Source organism: Somniosus microcephalus, chromosome 2 (assembly GCF_052327205.1).
Source record: "Somniosus microcephalus isolate GS21.2 chromosome 2, FLI_Smic_1.0, whole genome shotgun sequence".
In the NCBI taxonomy this organism is placed as follows: Eukaryota; Metazoa; Chordata; class Chondrichthyes; order Squaliformes; family Somniosidae; genus Somniosus; species Somniosus microcephalus.
Genome location: NC_140988.1, coordinates 362,271,574 through 362,288,561, shown reverse-complemented (window position 1 = coordinate 362,288,561; position 16,988 = coordinate 362,271,574). Strand labels below are relative to the sequence as shown.

At 44.1% G+C, this 16,988-nt stretch overlaps 1 protein-coding gene across 2 annotated transcripts in view; it reads right to left on the bottom strand.

Annotated features, from left to right (window-relative positions):
• cdc25b (cell division cycle 25B) overlaps window positions 1–16,988 on the bottom strand; it is a 60,349-nt gene that overhangs the window by 17,622 nt on the left and 25,739 nt on the right. For both annotated transcript variants that reach the window (XM_085975565.1, XM_085975572.1), the window contains 8 exons: window positions 11,854–11,895; window positions 8,083–8,116; window positions 6,459–6,575; window positions 5,295–5,405; window positions 3,361–3,486; window positions 2,024–2,116; window positions 1,375–1,551; window positions 354–455 (listed from right to left, as the gene is read on the bottom strand). In XM_085975565.1, coding sequence (XP_085831691.1) covers window positions 354–455; window positions 1,375–1,551; window positions 2,024–2,116; window positions 3,361–3,486; window positions 5,295–5,405; window positions 6,459–6,575; window positions 8,083–8,116; window positions 11,854–11,895 — 802 coding nt within the window. The remainder of the gene's footprint in view (window positions 1–353; window positions 456–1,374; window positions 1,552–2,023; window positions 2,117–3,360; window positions 3,487–5,294; window positions 5,406–6,458; window positions 6,576–8,082; window positions 8,117–11,853; window positions 11,896–16,988) is intronic.

Sequence of the window (16,988 nt, the reverse complement as noted above, 5' to 3'; positions counted from 1 at the left end):
TCACTGTACTGAATGAGGTCAGTACAGGTTGGACTCCATCCGTCGAGGCCCTCTAGCCAAATGAGCCACGGGTGTCCAACCTGTGGCCCTAGCATCACATGTAGTCGTCCTCAAGCTGTGAATCAGGCTCTCCCCAGACAGCCAAGTCCTAGTTATACTTATTTTGTTCTGTGAATCCTGGATAAATTCCAAATAAGCACACTAAGATCTGTTCACATCAGCAACTCAACTTTCCTACTTTAAAAGCATCTCAGCCATTAACAGTTGCTATATTTAACAGGCTTTAAGAATCAGACAAACCAGGATCCGTGAGGGAGAGATTGCACATGCAAAGTTTGTTAAAAACTCAATACCTTTGTGAAATCTCCAATCATGCTCCTGCAGTCATCAATTTCGAGCACCTTCACAATTTTAGCATCACAGAAAGACTTGGACCGCATCAAAGAGCGCTGCTTCTAGATGGGCACAGCAGAAAGTCAGCTCAGTTTAGGAATGGACAGTAGGTCTAGGTTTTACAATGATAGTGATAAAGTTAACAAGCAAATCGAGAAAAGCATCACCACTAAACTTCTACAATTGAAACTTAGTCCGGAGTACTAACAGCTGGACATTCTACCAGATAAACCGCCCAGCTAAACTTTCCCCACTTCACTCCGGCAAAAGCAGGGCACCAAATCAAATGGGAACAAAAAAAAGGTAGGCTGGAGCAGGGGAAGGGGTAAAGGAAGGGCAGGAGAGGGGAGAATAGCACACTGCACAATGGCTGGCGGTGGACTTTTTGGGGGAGGGGGAAGAAAGGGGAGAAGGAACAAAATAACTAAGCAGAATGTGTGTCTGCATAGAGGTCAATCAAGCTCAAGCATGCTGATGGCAAGGATTCTCCATTCATTAATAAATTGGACTGAGCTTCAAGCGAGTCTGCTTCAGTCATGCAATAGAAAGCACAGGGGTTATGGGGTGTTTAGCTTAAAAAGGCACAGCAGAGGGAACAGCATTGACTGCTCAAGGCATGCAGCTTGCCATGTTACCACAAGACTGATTCCCCTAACTGGCTCTGCAATACTTAAGGGTGGGACTCGCAGCCCACAGCCACATTCAAAAAGTTGCTGACTCACTGGTTCGATCCCTCCTGCCCCGTCAGCTTACAGCACTATGAAAAGCACTTGACTGAAACAATTGATCTGCCATGGAAAATAAAATAAGAGCCATGCCAGTTCACAGCAACAGTCACTACCCCCTCGAACCTATGGCAACATTCCCTTTTAACAGCCTCACCCCCTGATCCAAACATCTTACTGAACCATCAAGCTACTCATTAATGTTCCTGCCATAATTTAGTACTTCAGCCAAACTGCTGCTGTAACTCAAGCTTACCGCTTTTGCATCACCTGCCTCCTCTACCGTTGTACCAGCAAGACTTCTCCTCCGCTTATTCTTCACTGGCGTCTCTTCATCTTTGGGCCGATCCACCCGCTTCAGAATGGGCCTCATTTCGTGGCCTGACATGGGAGATTTGAAGTCGTCGCCACAAGACCGTTTATTAGGAGTTCCCTTAAAACAAGAAAGGCATTTTTCACTCAGAGGGTGGTAGGTCCATGGAATATGCTGCCCCAAAAAGCTGTAGAAGCTACATCATTACATAAATTTAAAACAGAAATAGACAGTTTCCTAGAAGTAAAGGGAATTAAGGGTTACGGGGAGCGGGCAGGAATTTGGACGAGTCTAGGTCCGGATCGGTCATGGCCCCGTGGGTAGCGGAGCGGGCCCAGGTAGCCTGATCCTGCTCCTATTTCGTGTGTCTAATTCTGTTAGATTCAGGAGATGGTTCTGTGATAGTGGATTGGCAGTTAGGATCAGATCAGCCATGATCTTATTGAATGGCGGAGCAGGCTCGAGGGGCCGATTGGCCTACTCCTGCTCCTATTTCTTATGTTCTTATTTTCAAACTGCAGGAACGTTTTTTTATTGGTTGAAGTATTCGAATCTACCAAGGCTCATTGTAATCCAACAGCCACAAACTCACCACATCATTCACAATTTCCTTTGCGATCTCCTTTCTGGTCACGAGTGGAGCGGTCAGCAAACTGGCCATACCAGAAGGTATATCAGTATCATTCTGTCAACAAAGATTAGTAGACAAGATTATTGCTTCAATATTCAAACAAACAAAAGCACAGGACTGGGAATGAACATGAACACTCTAGCCTTCCTTTCATGAAATGTTCCTGGTATGGTGGCAAGCTAGATCTCATGACATACCACAGTCAAAAGGTTATCAAAAGAAATTGCTAGTAGATACAGCTAGAACTAAACCCAGTTGGTGGCAACCTTCTACTCTAATCGTAAGCTTTGCTAACGGTCACTGCAATACTGTACTGCAGGCTTTTCAAGGTTCATGATCACTGAAGAATCCAGAGCACTGTTGTCACAGATTTGCTTTCATTAGAGCAAAGGAGGTCGAGGGGTGATTTGATAGAGGTGTACAAGATTATGACGGGTTTGGATAGACTAGACTAGATGGGGAAAGGTTGTTCCCACTGGTGGATGGTACAAGGACTAGGGGACACAGATTTAAGGTTTTGGGCAAGAGATACAGGGGGGTATGTGAGGAAATTTTTTTTTTTTTTTTATAAAACGCAGTGAGTGGCGAGGACCTGGAACTCGCTGCCGACGGAAGTGGTGAAAGCGGAGACAATGTTTTCAAGGGGAGACTGGTGGGCACTTGAGGGAAATAAATTTGCAGGGCTACGGGGAGAGCGGGGAATGGGACTGACTCGATTGCTCTGCAGAGAGCTGGCACGGACTCGATGGGCAGAATGGCCTCCTTCTGTGCCGTTATGACTGACATTATTCCAAGTAAAGTGGCGCTTATAGAATCATACAGCACAGGAGGCCATTCGTGCTTGTGCCAGCACTTTGGTAGAGTGAACCAATTAGTCCCATTCCCCCAAATGGCCTCCTCCTGTGCCGTTATGACTACGACTTGGCTTAGCGAACTGATAACAGCGCTTAAACCAATATATGACTTAATACTGAGACACTTAGCCCAGCATCTCTAATAGCTCCCAGCAACAGAGACTGGCCTGTAACCAGTATTTCATCCTGGGGCTACATAGCTCAAAATGCTTTCTCCAAACACAATCCAAGCTTGTAAGGACAAACCTTTAATGGGACTACTGGACAATTCACAGTTCAAATGACTAGAGTACAAAAATTTACAACAGGGTTCCAACCTTGAGCTCAATTGTTTTTATGCCTGTGATAGCAGGCAATTGCCATCACTGCCGAGACTCCATTTTAGTAGTTTATATTGAGACAGTTCCCTCAATTCAATGGTTTAGAAACAGCCAAATGCTTTACCTCAATATCTTCATCAAGCAACTCCAAAAATCCATCGTCTTCATCGTCAACAGAAGAGGTTAGTGAGGATTGGCGCAGAAGGATTGGACTACTATCAGCTGACCCATCACTCACACAAGGTGAAAGCTGTATTAAGAAGCATAGTTAACATATTACAGCTTTTCAGCTAACGTTCAAAATTTGCTTGCTGCAGAGTCCACAGCTGAGATTAGCTTTACTAATGGTTGACCAGATATTCAACAAAGCAGTCACCCAATTGGAGATTGGTTTTCCCAGTATTGGTTTTCCCAGTATAGGAGGCAATTACACTAGCAGCATAGGAGGTTAGAAGGGAAGCAACTGGGATCCCAGTAAATGTGCAGAAAACATCAGGGCAATTGTTGCATTAGCTGCTGCATGAGGGAAAAGTAATAAAGCATGAATGCGATGGCCCCTCCGAAAACCCTGGGGGAGGGGAGGAAGTAGTAGTACTGGGTGTTGGAATCACATTGTAGATGTAGATCAGGTAGATGTGGGGTAGGATTGAGATGGAAAGGGCAGTTATTTGTGAAAGGAGTGAGGTGACCACAGACACAAATGGGCTCAACCACAGAAATGATGGATCCAGGAATATACATTTCCTCACCCTTCATGCAAGACCATGAGCCCAGTGGTTGTGGAAATCTATAGGTTTGTAATGTCTTTGGAAAGCCAATTGAGGGTTGGGTTTTTTTGTGGGGGGGGGGGGCGGAAAGGGAGAAGAGAGGGGAGGTGGGCAAGAGAAGTCAGGTGGTTCACCTGAAGCCAAGCTAGAAAAGGTCAAAGTTCTGCAGATTGCAATGATAGCAAGCAGCAGTCATCAGCACCCAAGAGGACAAGATTAAGGAATAACATCTAGTAATTTCTGAAAACCTCATTCTCTCCATGGCTCATGTTTTTTTTTGTTTTGGGATCTGGGCATCGCTGGCAAGGCCAGCATTTATTGCCCATCCCTAATTGCCCTTGAGAAGGTGGTGGTGAGCCAGGATTTTGACCCAGCGACAATGAAGGATCAGCAATATACTTCTAAGTCAGGATGGTGTGTGACTTGGAGGGGAACTTGGAGGCGGTGGTGTTCCCATGCGCCTGCTGCCCTCGTCCTTCTAGGTGGAAGAGGTCGCAGGTTTGAGAGTTGCTGCCAAAGAAGCCTTGGCGAGTTGCTGCAGCGCATCTTGTAGATGGTACACACTGCAGCCACGGTATGCCGGTGGTGGAGGGAGTGCATGTTTAAGGTGGTGGATGGGGTGCCAATCAAGCGGGCTGCTTTGTCCTGGATGGTGTCGAGCTTCAAGTGTTGTTGGAGCTGCACTCATCCAGGCAAGGGGAGAGTATTCCCTCACACTCCTTGCTTGTGCCTTGTAGATGGTGGAAAGGCTTTGGGGAGTCAGGAGGTGAGACACTCGCCACAGAGTACCTAGCCTCTGACTGGCTCTTGTTGCCACAGTGCTTTTGTGGCTGGTCCAGTTAAGTTTCTAGTCAATGGTGACCCCCCAGGATGTTGATGGTGGGGGATTCAGCGATGGTAATGCTGTTGAATGTCAAGGGGTGGTGGTTAGACTCTCGCTTGTTGGAGATAGTCATTGCCTGGCACTTCTGTGGCGTGAATGTTACCTGCCACTCATCAGCCCAAGCCTGTTCTCCTCACCATAAAGCACTGATATTTTACATATAAAAAAAAAAGCACTATATTGAAACACACAAGTTGTCATAAGAGCTAGTCAGATTCTGCCCAGCACCCAAGCAGGTAGTGACAGATGACAATGTAAGTGGGGAAAATGGTACTGGAAGCCAGTATATTGCTGCTTGCCTGAAACACCAACATAAAAGCATTTCAAGGCATCATTTAGACCATTGAAATGCACCTCAAGATGCCTTATCTTTTAAACAATCCTTTCACAAGGTGTTAAGTTACTTGCCATCAATGCAGGTGCAGAATTTGGCCTCTGATCTTGTCTGCTCCCACCATAGAAGGTACAGAGACGGTTTCGAGAAACGGGACGAACTGGCTTTTTGAACTCAAATCCTTCCTGTGAAGGAGGTAGAAAGAATCGGTTGAAGGTTGTACAAAAACAAAGCAGCAAAGCCGCCCAGCTTCAGGGAATTCGTTTCATCAGTGTTATTTGCAGTCTAAAACTGCTTCAAATTATTGCACTTTTGGCCAGTTTATCAGAAGAATTGGGACACCATACCACAAGCATTATTTTAACCATTAACCCACTTAATGCAAAACCGCAGATATGCAAGTTAACCTAGTGGCACGCAGAGGACCCAAGAGAAGTCTGAAGTTAGATGAATGTAGAGACAAAAAGAGATGACCCAGAATCATTCCATGAAGCAGCAGATATGCCTGTTGGGATGACAAGTGCTTCCCCTTACTTTCAAACTAAAAGTACCCACCATTACTTTATAATTACATTCTGATGAAATTCTACAGCAGGTTTAGTTTGCCAATTAAAGGTTTATAATCTCATAGGCTGATTAAAACCAAGAGAAGGGATGGTTAGCACGTCACTTGTTCCCAGGAGTGGCACAGGCATTCCTAGGCTTCAATTTTGAAAGAATACAGACTTGGCTGTTAGATGTCAGATTGAGTAGAATAGATCTATATTCTCCAGAGATTAGAAGAATGAGAGGCGATCTCATTGAAATGTATAAAATTCTTAGAGGGCTTGACAGAGTAGATGCTGAGAGGCTGTTTCCCCTGGCTGGAGAGTCTAGAGCTAGGGGTTGACCATTTAGGACTGATGAGAAGAAACTTCTTCACCCAGGATTGTGAATCTTTTAAATTCTCTACTCCTGGGGGCTGTGGATGCTCAGTTGGTGAGTATATTCAAGGCTGAGGTGTAGATTTTTAGACTCAAAGGGAATCAAGATATATGGAAGATAGAGCAGGAACGTGGAGTGGAGGTAAAAGTTCACCTATGAAATTACTGAATGGTGGAGCAGGCTCGATGGCCTACTCCTATTATGTCCCAAAACTCCCGTGTCCTTCAGATGTTTTACAACCAAAGTGAAAACCATCAATTGCTTTTCATAATTGAGAGCTGATTATTCCCTCTACAGACAGACAAGGAACTTACATTTTCTTTGTTTCCTTCCGCTGCGAGGATGCTACCAGTTTCCTGGTGAAACACCTCTGAATCAAGAGAGTCACATTGGCTTGACTTTAGTGCAGGACTTGATCCTAGAAGTCTCATCTAAAAAATACAAAAGCAGATGGCTTAGCATGAAGTCACAGAGCATCTAATTCCTCAGTTCTATATATATAGTCAGTGTGTTGGAAGAGCTACATGCAGATAGAGATCCAGTTACAGTGGTGAACTTGGGATGCATTTGAATTGTTAGTCATTTAAGGCAAGCCTAGTTTACACTGATCTCAGTTCAGAGGATTTACAGCTGCACATCTGGAGCTCAGCTGATAACCTCAATGCAGTACAGGAAACTTTGGTTTATCCAGAGGTTGTATGTCCGGAAACCTCGATCTACCGGCAGAAATCAGGAGCCGTTCTGTTAGGTTGTTTTTCTTCTCGTGGCTTTTTATCCCCCCCAACTGTCAGGCTCTGGAAAGTCTCTCTGAAGCTGTTGCTAAGCTACAGAGACGCTTCCAAGGTACAGGCCGACTGTTTGAAGCTGTTGCTAAGCAACAGTGTTTGTTGCCAGATACGGAGATGAAAATCTCCATATGCTTCAACATTAACTTTGTATGTCCGGCAGTTTTGATAGATCGGCAACAGCTCGGTCCTGTCGGCGCCGGATATAACAAAGTTTCCTGTACATGGATAACCTCAATGCAGTACATGGATAACTAGATATACTCCAATGTGCCAAAGACTTTCACGTGCATTGTGAACTACCAGAGCTCCATATTACTAATGATGCCAGTTACAAGTGTTAAAGTCAACCAGTTCAGAAAATGAAAGTTTAATGTTTCCTTTCGGGTTCATGTTCTTGTCAGATTGCTTTTCTGGAGGTCATTTCAAGCTACGGTAGGAATGCAGCTGCTCATCCACATCAACTTCTGATCAGAGCTGGCACAAGCAGCTGTGCATCTCACCAAAGAAGCAGTATTAAGGCAAGCCATATGGCTCCACAGCACCTGTTCCCCTCAATAGTTCAATGATGCACTACATTGAGGGACAACAATGCTGTGGAAAAGCAGATGTACATTAGGATCCCTTAATGGATGAATCAAGATGGGGTAAATGGTCTTCCTCATCTCGATCTTGTGCCTCAAGATGGGGCAACCCTTCTACAGGATGGGACAGGGAGAATCCAGATCCTTCAAACAAATTCTATATGTAGAGGCCTCAGTAGCTTGGTTTGGAGACTTAAAAAACAGCAATAGATTTCTGCACCAGCAGATGCCTAGCTGATCTCAAAAGTTGGGTGGAAAAGAAAAATACCACTTCGTGTATTCTGTATCTACTCATTTCATTCAAGTTCACATTCAGTCCATCAGTGAGAGCATCTTGGACTGGCTGGGTATGCCCACAAGATGTTCAGAATTCATGAATGTTGAATGGCAACCAGTGGTGATGGTCACCCCAGCACATGCTGCAAGCTTTAAATGTATGCACCAAATCTAATAGACATCTCCCCTACCTTTATGGGCAATACTACACAGCTCAGTAGAAATCAAGTCTTAAAGCCTGCAAGATTTTTTAAAAAAATGTATAAAAACTGTTGTCTAGTGAAAGGACTCACCGGAAGGGAGTTTATTCTTCTTATGGGGAACTTCCTGAAAAACAGGAAAGAAAGATCAGTTAACACTCAAAACAGCTCAAAGTGTCAGAATTAGCTAACTTTACATTTCTCTCTCTCTCTCTCTCTTTCCCCCCCCCCACCACTATGAACAGTCACCATTTAATACAAATTGCACAAGTGCTTAAAAAACCTTAAAACAAGTTCAGGGACAATATAGACACCAGTTGGGCAAGCTATATCTGCAGTCAATTTTCCAAAAATGCAAACTGACAGGCAAGAGAGGGGCCGGGAGGTTAAGTGGACCAAAAAAAGTGTCATGCTCAGCTACGTTCCTGAATAGAATATTTAATACTACAGGAAACTTTGGTTTATCCGGAGGTTGTATGTCCGGAAACCTCAATCTACCGGCAGAAATCAGGAGCCGTTCTGTTAGGTTTTTTTTTCTTCTCGTGGCTTTGTTTTCAACAGTCAGGCTCTGGAAAGTCTCTCTGAAGCTGTTGCTAAGCTAGAGACACTGCCAAGGTACAGGCCGACTGTTTACAAGCTGTTGCTAAGCAACAGTGTTTGTCAGATACAGAGATGAAAACCTCCATATGCTTCAACATTAACTTTGTATGTCCGGCAGTTTTGATAGATTGGCAACAGCTCGGTCCAGTCGGTGCCGGATATAACAAAGTTTCCTGTACAACCTAATTTAACAGTCCTGGCCTTGACAGGATCATTTTAGTGATGTGTCTAAAGAGGGTTGAGTTCAAGAACCAAGCTGAAGCCTAACTCTGTCTTTTTAAAAATCAACACTCCCATTAGTATGGAGCTCCTCCAATGCCTCAGGCAATCAAGTGCACACACAGCCTATTATGGAATGCAGGAAAATCCCAGGTTTGATCCTTAATGGTGACTAGGTACACTGCCGGTCACCGTCACCACCCTGGGCACCAGAAGAGAAACCAGTCCCGATTATCCAGCAACTCCAATGGAAAATGCTTGTGCATGGATATCACGGAACGCATCCCAGAAAAAAAAAATAACCTGCTTAAGCTCAATGTCTAGCCCAACGGAATGAGTGTTCAGATGAAACATAGAAGCCAGTGAAACTAGGGTTGGGTGGGGGGGTGGAGGGAAGAAAGGAAGAGATGATTCTAGAAAACAACTCCAACAACTGTAATGATAGCAAAATACTGCAGATGTTGGAAATCCGAAATAACAACAGAAAATGCTGGAAAAACCCAGCAGGTCAGGCAACATCCGTGGAGAGAAATTTGAGTTGACGTTTCGGGTTTGACCCTTCGGGTTTGAAGAAGGGTCAAACCCGAAACGTCAACTCAAATTTCTCTCCACGGATGTTGCCTGACCTGCTGAGTTTTTCCAGCATTTTCTGTTGTTATTTCCAACAACTGTAATGTTTGAAAACACATCTGGTCAAGTTGGGGTCAAAACTGTGAAGCAATTAAGCAACAATATGGTGAACAGGATCAATGCTGCTGTAACTAGAGGTTTGACTAACTCACCAGAAAGGAATCATACTTGCCTTTGTTTAATCTTACCACTTTAACCTAATTTCCAATGATTCCTTCCTCACCACCCCAATAAATTCTACAACCACCCCAAGGTCAATAAGCCCAAACAGTGTCACTGCTCATGAAGAATCACCGACAGTTGCTGCAAGCATCCAAATATGTACAGCAGTTTGCGGTTCCTTAAATACTGGCAATTTATAAAAGTCTCCCTGCCATGTGTGGCATTTTTGCAACATCTCCCAGTTTGAGTGCCATTTAGGTTAATCAGTAACAATGGGGCATAAACTCAGGATGATCACAAGAGGGAGGTTCAAGGAGCTATTTTACAGCAGGTTATTGGAACATGGAATGCATTGAGACAGAAGTTTCTATTTAAATACTTAAAAAGGGAACTATTAAGAGGAATACAAGAAAATGGGAAAGAGGAGATAGCTCCCACTGAAGAACTACCATAGGGCCAATGGTCTCCTGTGGTGTAATGTCTGATACGACACAAACTATTAGTCTTTCATAACTGCTCAAGTTGAACACTTGAGACAGGAAGCAACATTAGAATGGCCTTTGGCAAAGAGGTTGCGTTCTAAAGCTTTTAAATAGAAGCAGCACTCAAACCAATATTTAAAAAAAAAAAGTAAATTTGCATCAGTTGCTCAAAATATTTGTAAATGAGTAACTGTGGGCACATTTACCAGAGTCATCAACAAATTCACAGCTCAAAAAAAAATGTACTTGGGAATAATTTTAGTTTTCTTAGTCATCCAAGAAAAACCCAAAACAAGATGGGGAGGAACTTCAGAACTTGCATTTCCAGAGAGCTTTACAAGGCAGTAAATTGCAAGTGGCCAACAGGGGAGGAGGTGGAGTTGAAGAGAAAAGGAGGAGAAAGCACAGTTGAAGGGAGAGAGCTTCAGAGGGTAAGTAACAGGTGCCAAAGTTGCTGCCAGTGTTGGAGCAGGAAAGACAAGGCGGCCAGTTTTGGAGAACTGAAGGGTGTGTGCAAAAAGATTAGAGGTGAACCGGGGTGAGGGTATGGAGGGATTCAAAGGAGCAGACAAGGAGGTAGATTTGCTGGACACAAGCATGGCAAGGACAGGTAATGGGTACAGGCCTTAGAGCAGGTGAGGACAAAGGCCACAGAATATAGTTCATAAATGGTAGAAGCAGGAACAACAGCACTGGAGAAGTCCAGTCAAGAGATGACAAAAGCACAGATGAGGGGGAAGAGGTAGGGGCTAAAGCTGAGCAATGTTGGAGGTGAAAGACAACTTGCGTTTGGTGACATATTGGATGTGGAAACATAGAAGATAGGAGCAGGAGTAGGCCATTCAGCCCCTCGAGCCTGCTCTCATTCAATGAGATCATGGCTGATCATCCAAATTCAGTACCCTGTCCCTGCTTTCGCCCCATATCCCTTGATCCCTTTAGCCTTAAGAAATATATCTAACTCCTTCTTGAATATATTTAATGAATTGGCCTCTACTGCCTTCTGTGGAAGAGAATTCCACAGGTTCACTCTCTGGGTGAAGAAATTCCTCCTCCTCTGTCCTAAATGGCCTACCCCTTAACCTTAGACTGTGACCCCTGGTTCTGGACTCCCCGACTATCGGGAACATCCTTCCTGGAAGAGGAAGCCGAGCCTTGCGTCAAGTAACGTAGCGAGGCACTCCACACTTTTGAGCCTGATGCAGGGGCAGAGGAGTGAGTGAGTGGAGACCAGGGATGTGCTTAGAGCCAAAGACACTGGCTTGGATTTTGCCAATATCAAGCTGCGAGAAAGCTTTGACTCATCCAGGTCTTGGCATCTGACACTCAGTTCGAGACTGAGGGAGTGGGTGCCAATAAAAGGAGTGGCAAGATAACAGTGAAAGCAGATCCATGCTTCTGGATAACTGCCAGTCTGTGGGTGTGGGAGGAGAAACTATTTAAGGCAATGTAACTGGAGCCATGAGTTGTGGAGAAGAGCTGTTTCTAAAGGTGCATCAGTTTAGTTGGGGGTGGTGGTGGTGGTGGAAGGGTTGTTGCTACACACTATCAGGAAAAACACCCTAAAGGAAATCACAAAGATGTTGCCACAAAATTCATGCTCGACTGTCAATTAACCCACTGGCTTTACGATGCAAAAACAGCCTCAGAATTTGAACGTGGTTTTAAAAGAGTCAGCAAGCGGAGGAAGTGCACATCCGCACCAGAGAATAGGCCGGACTGGCACGTGAGAAACAAAACCAGTTACCTCACAGGCCGGGGGTGTACTTACTTGGCAACCACTTTTCCAGATTCTAATATTGCTTTTTCAAACCTGTAATGAGAATAGAAACCAAAACTTAGTTCCTGCTGTGACATTATTGCAGACAACACCCAAAGTACAAACTACCGAAAAAAATCTAAAATCGGAAAAGTGGCAACTTTTAAAAGTCGAGATAAAGGTACACGACCACGGTAGAAATAAGGTAAAGTTAATCACAATACAATTACCAGACACTGAACATGGGTTTTTAAGATTGTAGGAAGGAATGATCGAGAGGCAATGAGTTTGTGGTTTAGATATCTCAAATGAATTTCAGTGTTTCATGCAGTTAGATATACTGTGATATCTTGAAATAGTTGCTTTCGAAGGGCATGCCATTTAAAGACCAGTGTGACCATCTGAAGAGCAAGCTGACTGATTTTAACAGCCCATTTCAACACTGGTAATGTACCACATTCACTGGTATTAACGTATGAGGAGAGATTGGGTCGATTGGGCTTATACTCACTGGAGTTTAGAAGAATGAGGGGATCTCATTGAAACTTATAAAATTCTAACAGGACTAGACAGACTAGATGCAGGAAGGATGCTCCCGATGGCCAGGGAGTCCAGAACCAGGGGTCACAGCCTAAGGATAAAGGGTAAGCCATTTAGGACTGAGATGAGGAGGAATTTCTTCACCCAGAGAGTGGTGAACCTGTGGAATTCTCTACCACAGAAAGCAGTAGAGGCCAATTCATTAAATATATTCAAGAAGGAGTTGGATATATTTCTTAAGGCTAAAGGGATCAAGGGATATGGGGAGAAAGCAGGGACAGGATACTGAATTTGGATGATCAGCCATGATCTCATTGAATGGCGGAGCAGGTTTGAGGGGCCGAATGGCCTACTCCTGCTCCTATCTTCTATGTACCTATGTACTGGCAATGTTTCCTTTAAACTGCCATATAGACATAGTGAAGGAGATGGTAGTGGAGATACTTGATAGGATAAAAATTGATAGAGGTGGTATCAGGAAGGCTGGCTGTACTTAAAGTAGATAAATCACCAGGAGCAGATAGGATGCATCCGAGGATGCTGAGGGAATTGAGACAGGAAATCGCAGAGGTAGTTGCCATAATATTCCATAATACTGTATACCTGTACTGGGGTGGTGCTAAAGGTCTGTAGAATTTCAAATGTTACACCATTGTTCAAAAAAAGGGTGTAAAGTAAAACCCAGCAACTGCAGGCCAATCAGTTTGACCTCAGTAGTGGGGAAGCTTTCAGAAACAGCAATCAGGGACAGGGACAAAATTAACAAATCACTTGGACAAGTGTGGATTAATTAAGGACAGCCAGCACAGATTTGTTAAAGGCAAATTGTGTTTAAGATGATAACAAGAAATAAGAGCAGGAGGTCATACAGCCCCTCGAGCCTGTTCCACCATTCAATAAGATCAGGGCTGATCATCGACCTCAACTCCACTTTCCCGCCGATCTCCATATCCCTTGATCCCCCTAGAGTCCAAAAATCTATCAATCTCCGCTTTGAATATACTCAGACTCAGCATTCACAGCCCTCTGGGGCAGAGAATTCCAAAGATTCACAACCCTCAGTGAATAAATTCCTCCTCATCTCAGTCTTAAGTGAGGCCTACCCCTTATCCTGAGACCCCTAGTTCTAGACACTCCAGCCAGGGGAAACAACCTTTCAGCATCTACCCTGTCAATCCCCTTCAGAATCTTGTATGTTTCAATGAGATCACACCTCATTCTTCTAAACTTGAGATTATAGGCTCATTCTACACAATCTCTCATCATAGGACAGCCCTCATAAGAACATAAGAAATAGGAGCAGTAGGCCAATCGGCCCCTCGAGCCTGCTCCGCCATTCAATAAGATCATGGCTGATCTGATCCTAACCGCCAGTCTACTATCACAGAACCATCTCCTGAATCTAACAGAATTAGACAGACGAAATAGGAGCAGGATCAGGCTACACGGCCCCTGGGCCCGCTCCGCTACCCACAGGGCCATGACCGATCCGAACCTAGACTCATGTCCAAATTCCTGCCCGCAACCCTTAATTCCCTTTACTTCTAGGAAACTGTCTATTTCTGTTTTAAATTTATGTAATTATGTAGCTTCTACAGCTTTTTGGGGCAGCATATTCCATGGACCTACCACCCTCAGTGAAGTAGTTCCTCCTCATCTCAGTTTTGAAAGAGCAGCCCCTTATTCTAAGACTATGCCCCCTAGTTCTAGTTTCACCCATCATCGGGAACATCCTCCCCGCATCCACACGATCCAACCCCTTCACAATCTTATGTTTCAATAAGATCGCCTCTCATTCTTCTGAACTCCAATGAGTAGAGTCCCAATCTACTCAACCTCTCCTCATATGTCCATCCCCTCATCCCCGGGATTAACCGAGTGAACCTTCTTTGTACTGACTCGAGAGCAAGTATGTCCTTTCTTAAGTATGGACACCAAAACTGTATGCAGTATTCCAGGTGCGGTCTCACCAATACCTTGTACAACTGAAGCAATACCTCCCTATTTTTATATTCTATCCCCCTAGCAATGAAAGCCAACATTCCATTGGCCTTCTTAATCACTTGCTGCACCTGCATACTAACCTTTTGAGTTTCGTGCACCAGGACACCCAGATCCCTTTGTACTTCAGTACTTTCCAGCTTCTTGCCATTAAGATAATAACTTGCTCTACGATTTTTCCTGCCAAAGTGCATAACCTCACTTTCCAGTATTGTATTCCATCTGCCAAATCTCTGCCCACTTACTTACTTAGCCTGTCTATGTCCCCTTGCAGGTTTTTTATCCCAGGATTCAAATCTAGTGAACCTTCGTTGCACTGCCTCCAAGACAAGTGTTTCCTTCCTTAGCTAAGGAGAGCAAAACTGTGCACAGTACTCCAGGTGTGGTCTCACCAAGGCCCTGTACAATTGTAGCAAGACTTCCTTACTCTTATACTCCAACCCCCTTGCAATAAAGGCCAACATGCCATTTGCCTTCCTTGTTGCTTGCTGTACCTGCATGCTAGCTTTGTGTTTCTTGCACGAACACCCAAATCTCTGAAAACCAACATTTGAAAGTTTCTCACCATTTACAAAATATTTTGTTTTTCTATTCTTCCTACCAAAGTGAATAACCTCACATTTCCCTACATTATACTCCATCTGCCACCTTACTGCCCACTCACTTAGTCTATCTGTACCCCTTTGCACTCTGTTCTCATAGCTTACTGTCCCACCTAGCTTTGTATCAGCAAATTACACTCAGTCCCTTCATCTAGGTCATTAATATAGATTGTGAGGAAGACACAAAAAACCGCCTAGAAATAAGAGAAAACCAAGGGTGTGACAAGAATGAGGAACTTAAAGAAATTGTTAGTAAAAAAACAGTACTAGCAAAATTAATGGGACTAAAAGTCGATAAATCCCAAGGACCGGATGACCTACATCCTAGGGTTTTTGAAAGAGGTGGCCATTGGGATAGTGGACGCATTGGTTGTCATCTTCCAAAATTCTATAGATTCTGGAACGGTTCCTGCAGATTGGAGGATAGCACATGTAACCCCGCTATTTAAGAAAGGAGGGAGAGAAAAATGGGGAACTACAGATCGGTTAGCCTCATCAGTAGTTGGGAAAATGTTGGCATCTATTATAAAGGATACAGTAACTGGGCACTTAGAAACTAATAGTAAGATTAGGCAGTCAACATGGATTTATGAAAGGGAAATCCGGTGACAAACCTATTGGAGTTCTTTGAGGATGTAACTAGTGGAGTAGACAAAGGGGAACCAGTAGATGTGGTGTATCTGGATTTTCAGAAGGCCTTCGATAAGGTCCCACACAAGAGGTTGAACAAAATTAGGGCACATGGAATTGGGGTAATATACTAGCATGGATTGAGAATTGGTTAACCGACAGAAAACCAAAGAGTAGGGATAAACAGGTCTTTTTCAGGATGGCAGGCTGTGACTAGTGGGGTATCGCAAGGATCGGTGCTTGGGTTTCAGCTATTCACAATCTATATCAATGATTTGGATGAGGGGACTAAATGTAACATTTCCAAATGTGCTGATAAAGCTAGGTGGCAGTGTCAGTTGCAAAGAGGATGTGAAGAGGTTTCAAGGGGATCTCGACAGGCTCAGTGAGTGGGCGAGAACATGGCAGATGGAATATAATGTGGATAAATGTGAAGTTATCCACTTTGGTAGAAAAAAACAGAAAGGCAGAGCATTTCCTAAATGGTGAAGGATTGGGGAATGCAGATGCTCAAAGGGACCTGGGTGTCCTTGTACATGAGTCACTGAAAGTGAATGTGCAGCAGTCATTAGGAAGGCAAATGGTATGCTGGCCTTCATTGCAAGAGGATTTGAGTACAGGAGTAAAGAAGTCTTACTCCAATTATAGGGCCTTGGTGAGACCACACCTGGCGTACGGTGTACAATTTTGGTCTCCTTACCTAAGGAAGGATATACTTGCCATAGAAGGAGTGCAACGAAGGTTCACGAGATTGATTCCTGGGATGGCAGGACTGTCGTATGAGAAGAGATTGAGTAAACTAGGCCTGTATTCTCTTGAATTCAGAAGAATGAGGGGACCTCATTGAAATATACAAAATTATTACAGGGCTTGATAGGATGGATGCTGGGAGAATGTTTCCCTTGGCTGTGGAGTCTAGAACCAGGGGCCACAACCTCAAGATAAAGGGTAGGCCATTCAGGACTGAGATGAGAAGAAATTTCTTCACAGGGTGGTGAATCTTTGGAATTCTCTATCCCAGAGGGCTGTGGAGGCTCAGTCATTGGGTATATTCAAAACAGAAGTCGATAGATTTCTGACTAGCAAGGGCATCAAGTGATATGGCGATAGGGCCGGTGAATGGAGTTGAGGCAGAAGATCAGCCATGATCTCATTGAATGGCGGAGCAGGCTCGAAGGGCCGATTGGCGTACTCCTGCTCCTATTTCTTATGTTCTTATTCCCCAACACTGATCTTTGCGGCACCCCACTAGTTACAGCCTGACAACCTGAAAAAGACCTGTTATCCATTTAACTAACTTGGAGTTCTTTGATGAGGGTAATGCAGTCGAGTGTACATGGATTTCCAAAAGGCGTTTGACAAAGTGTCACATAA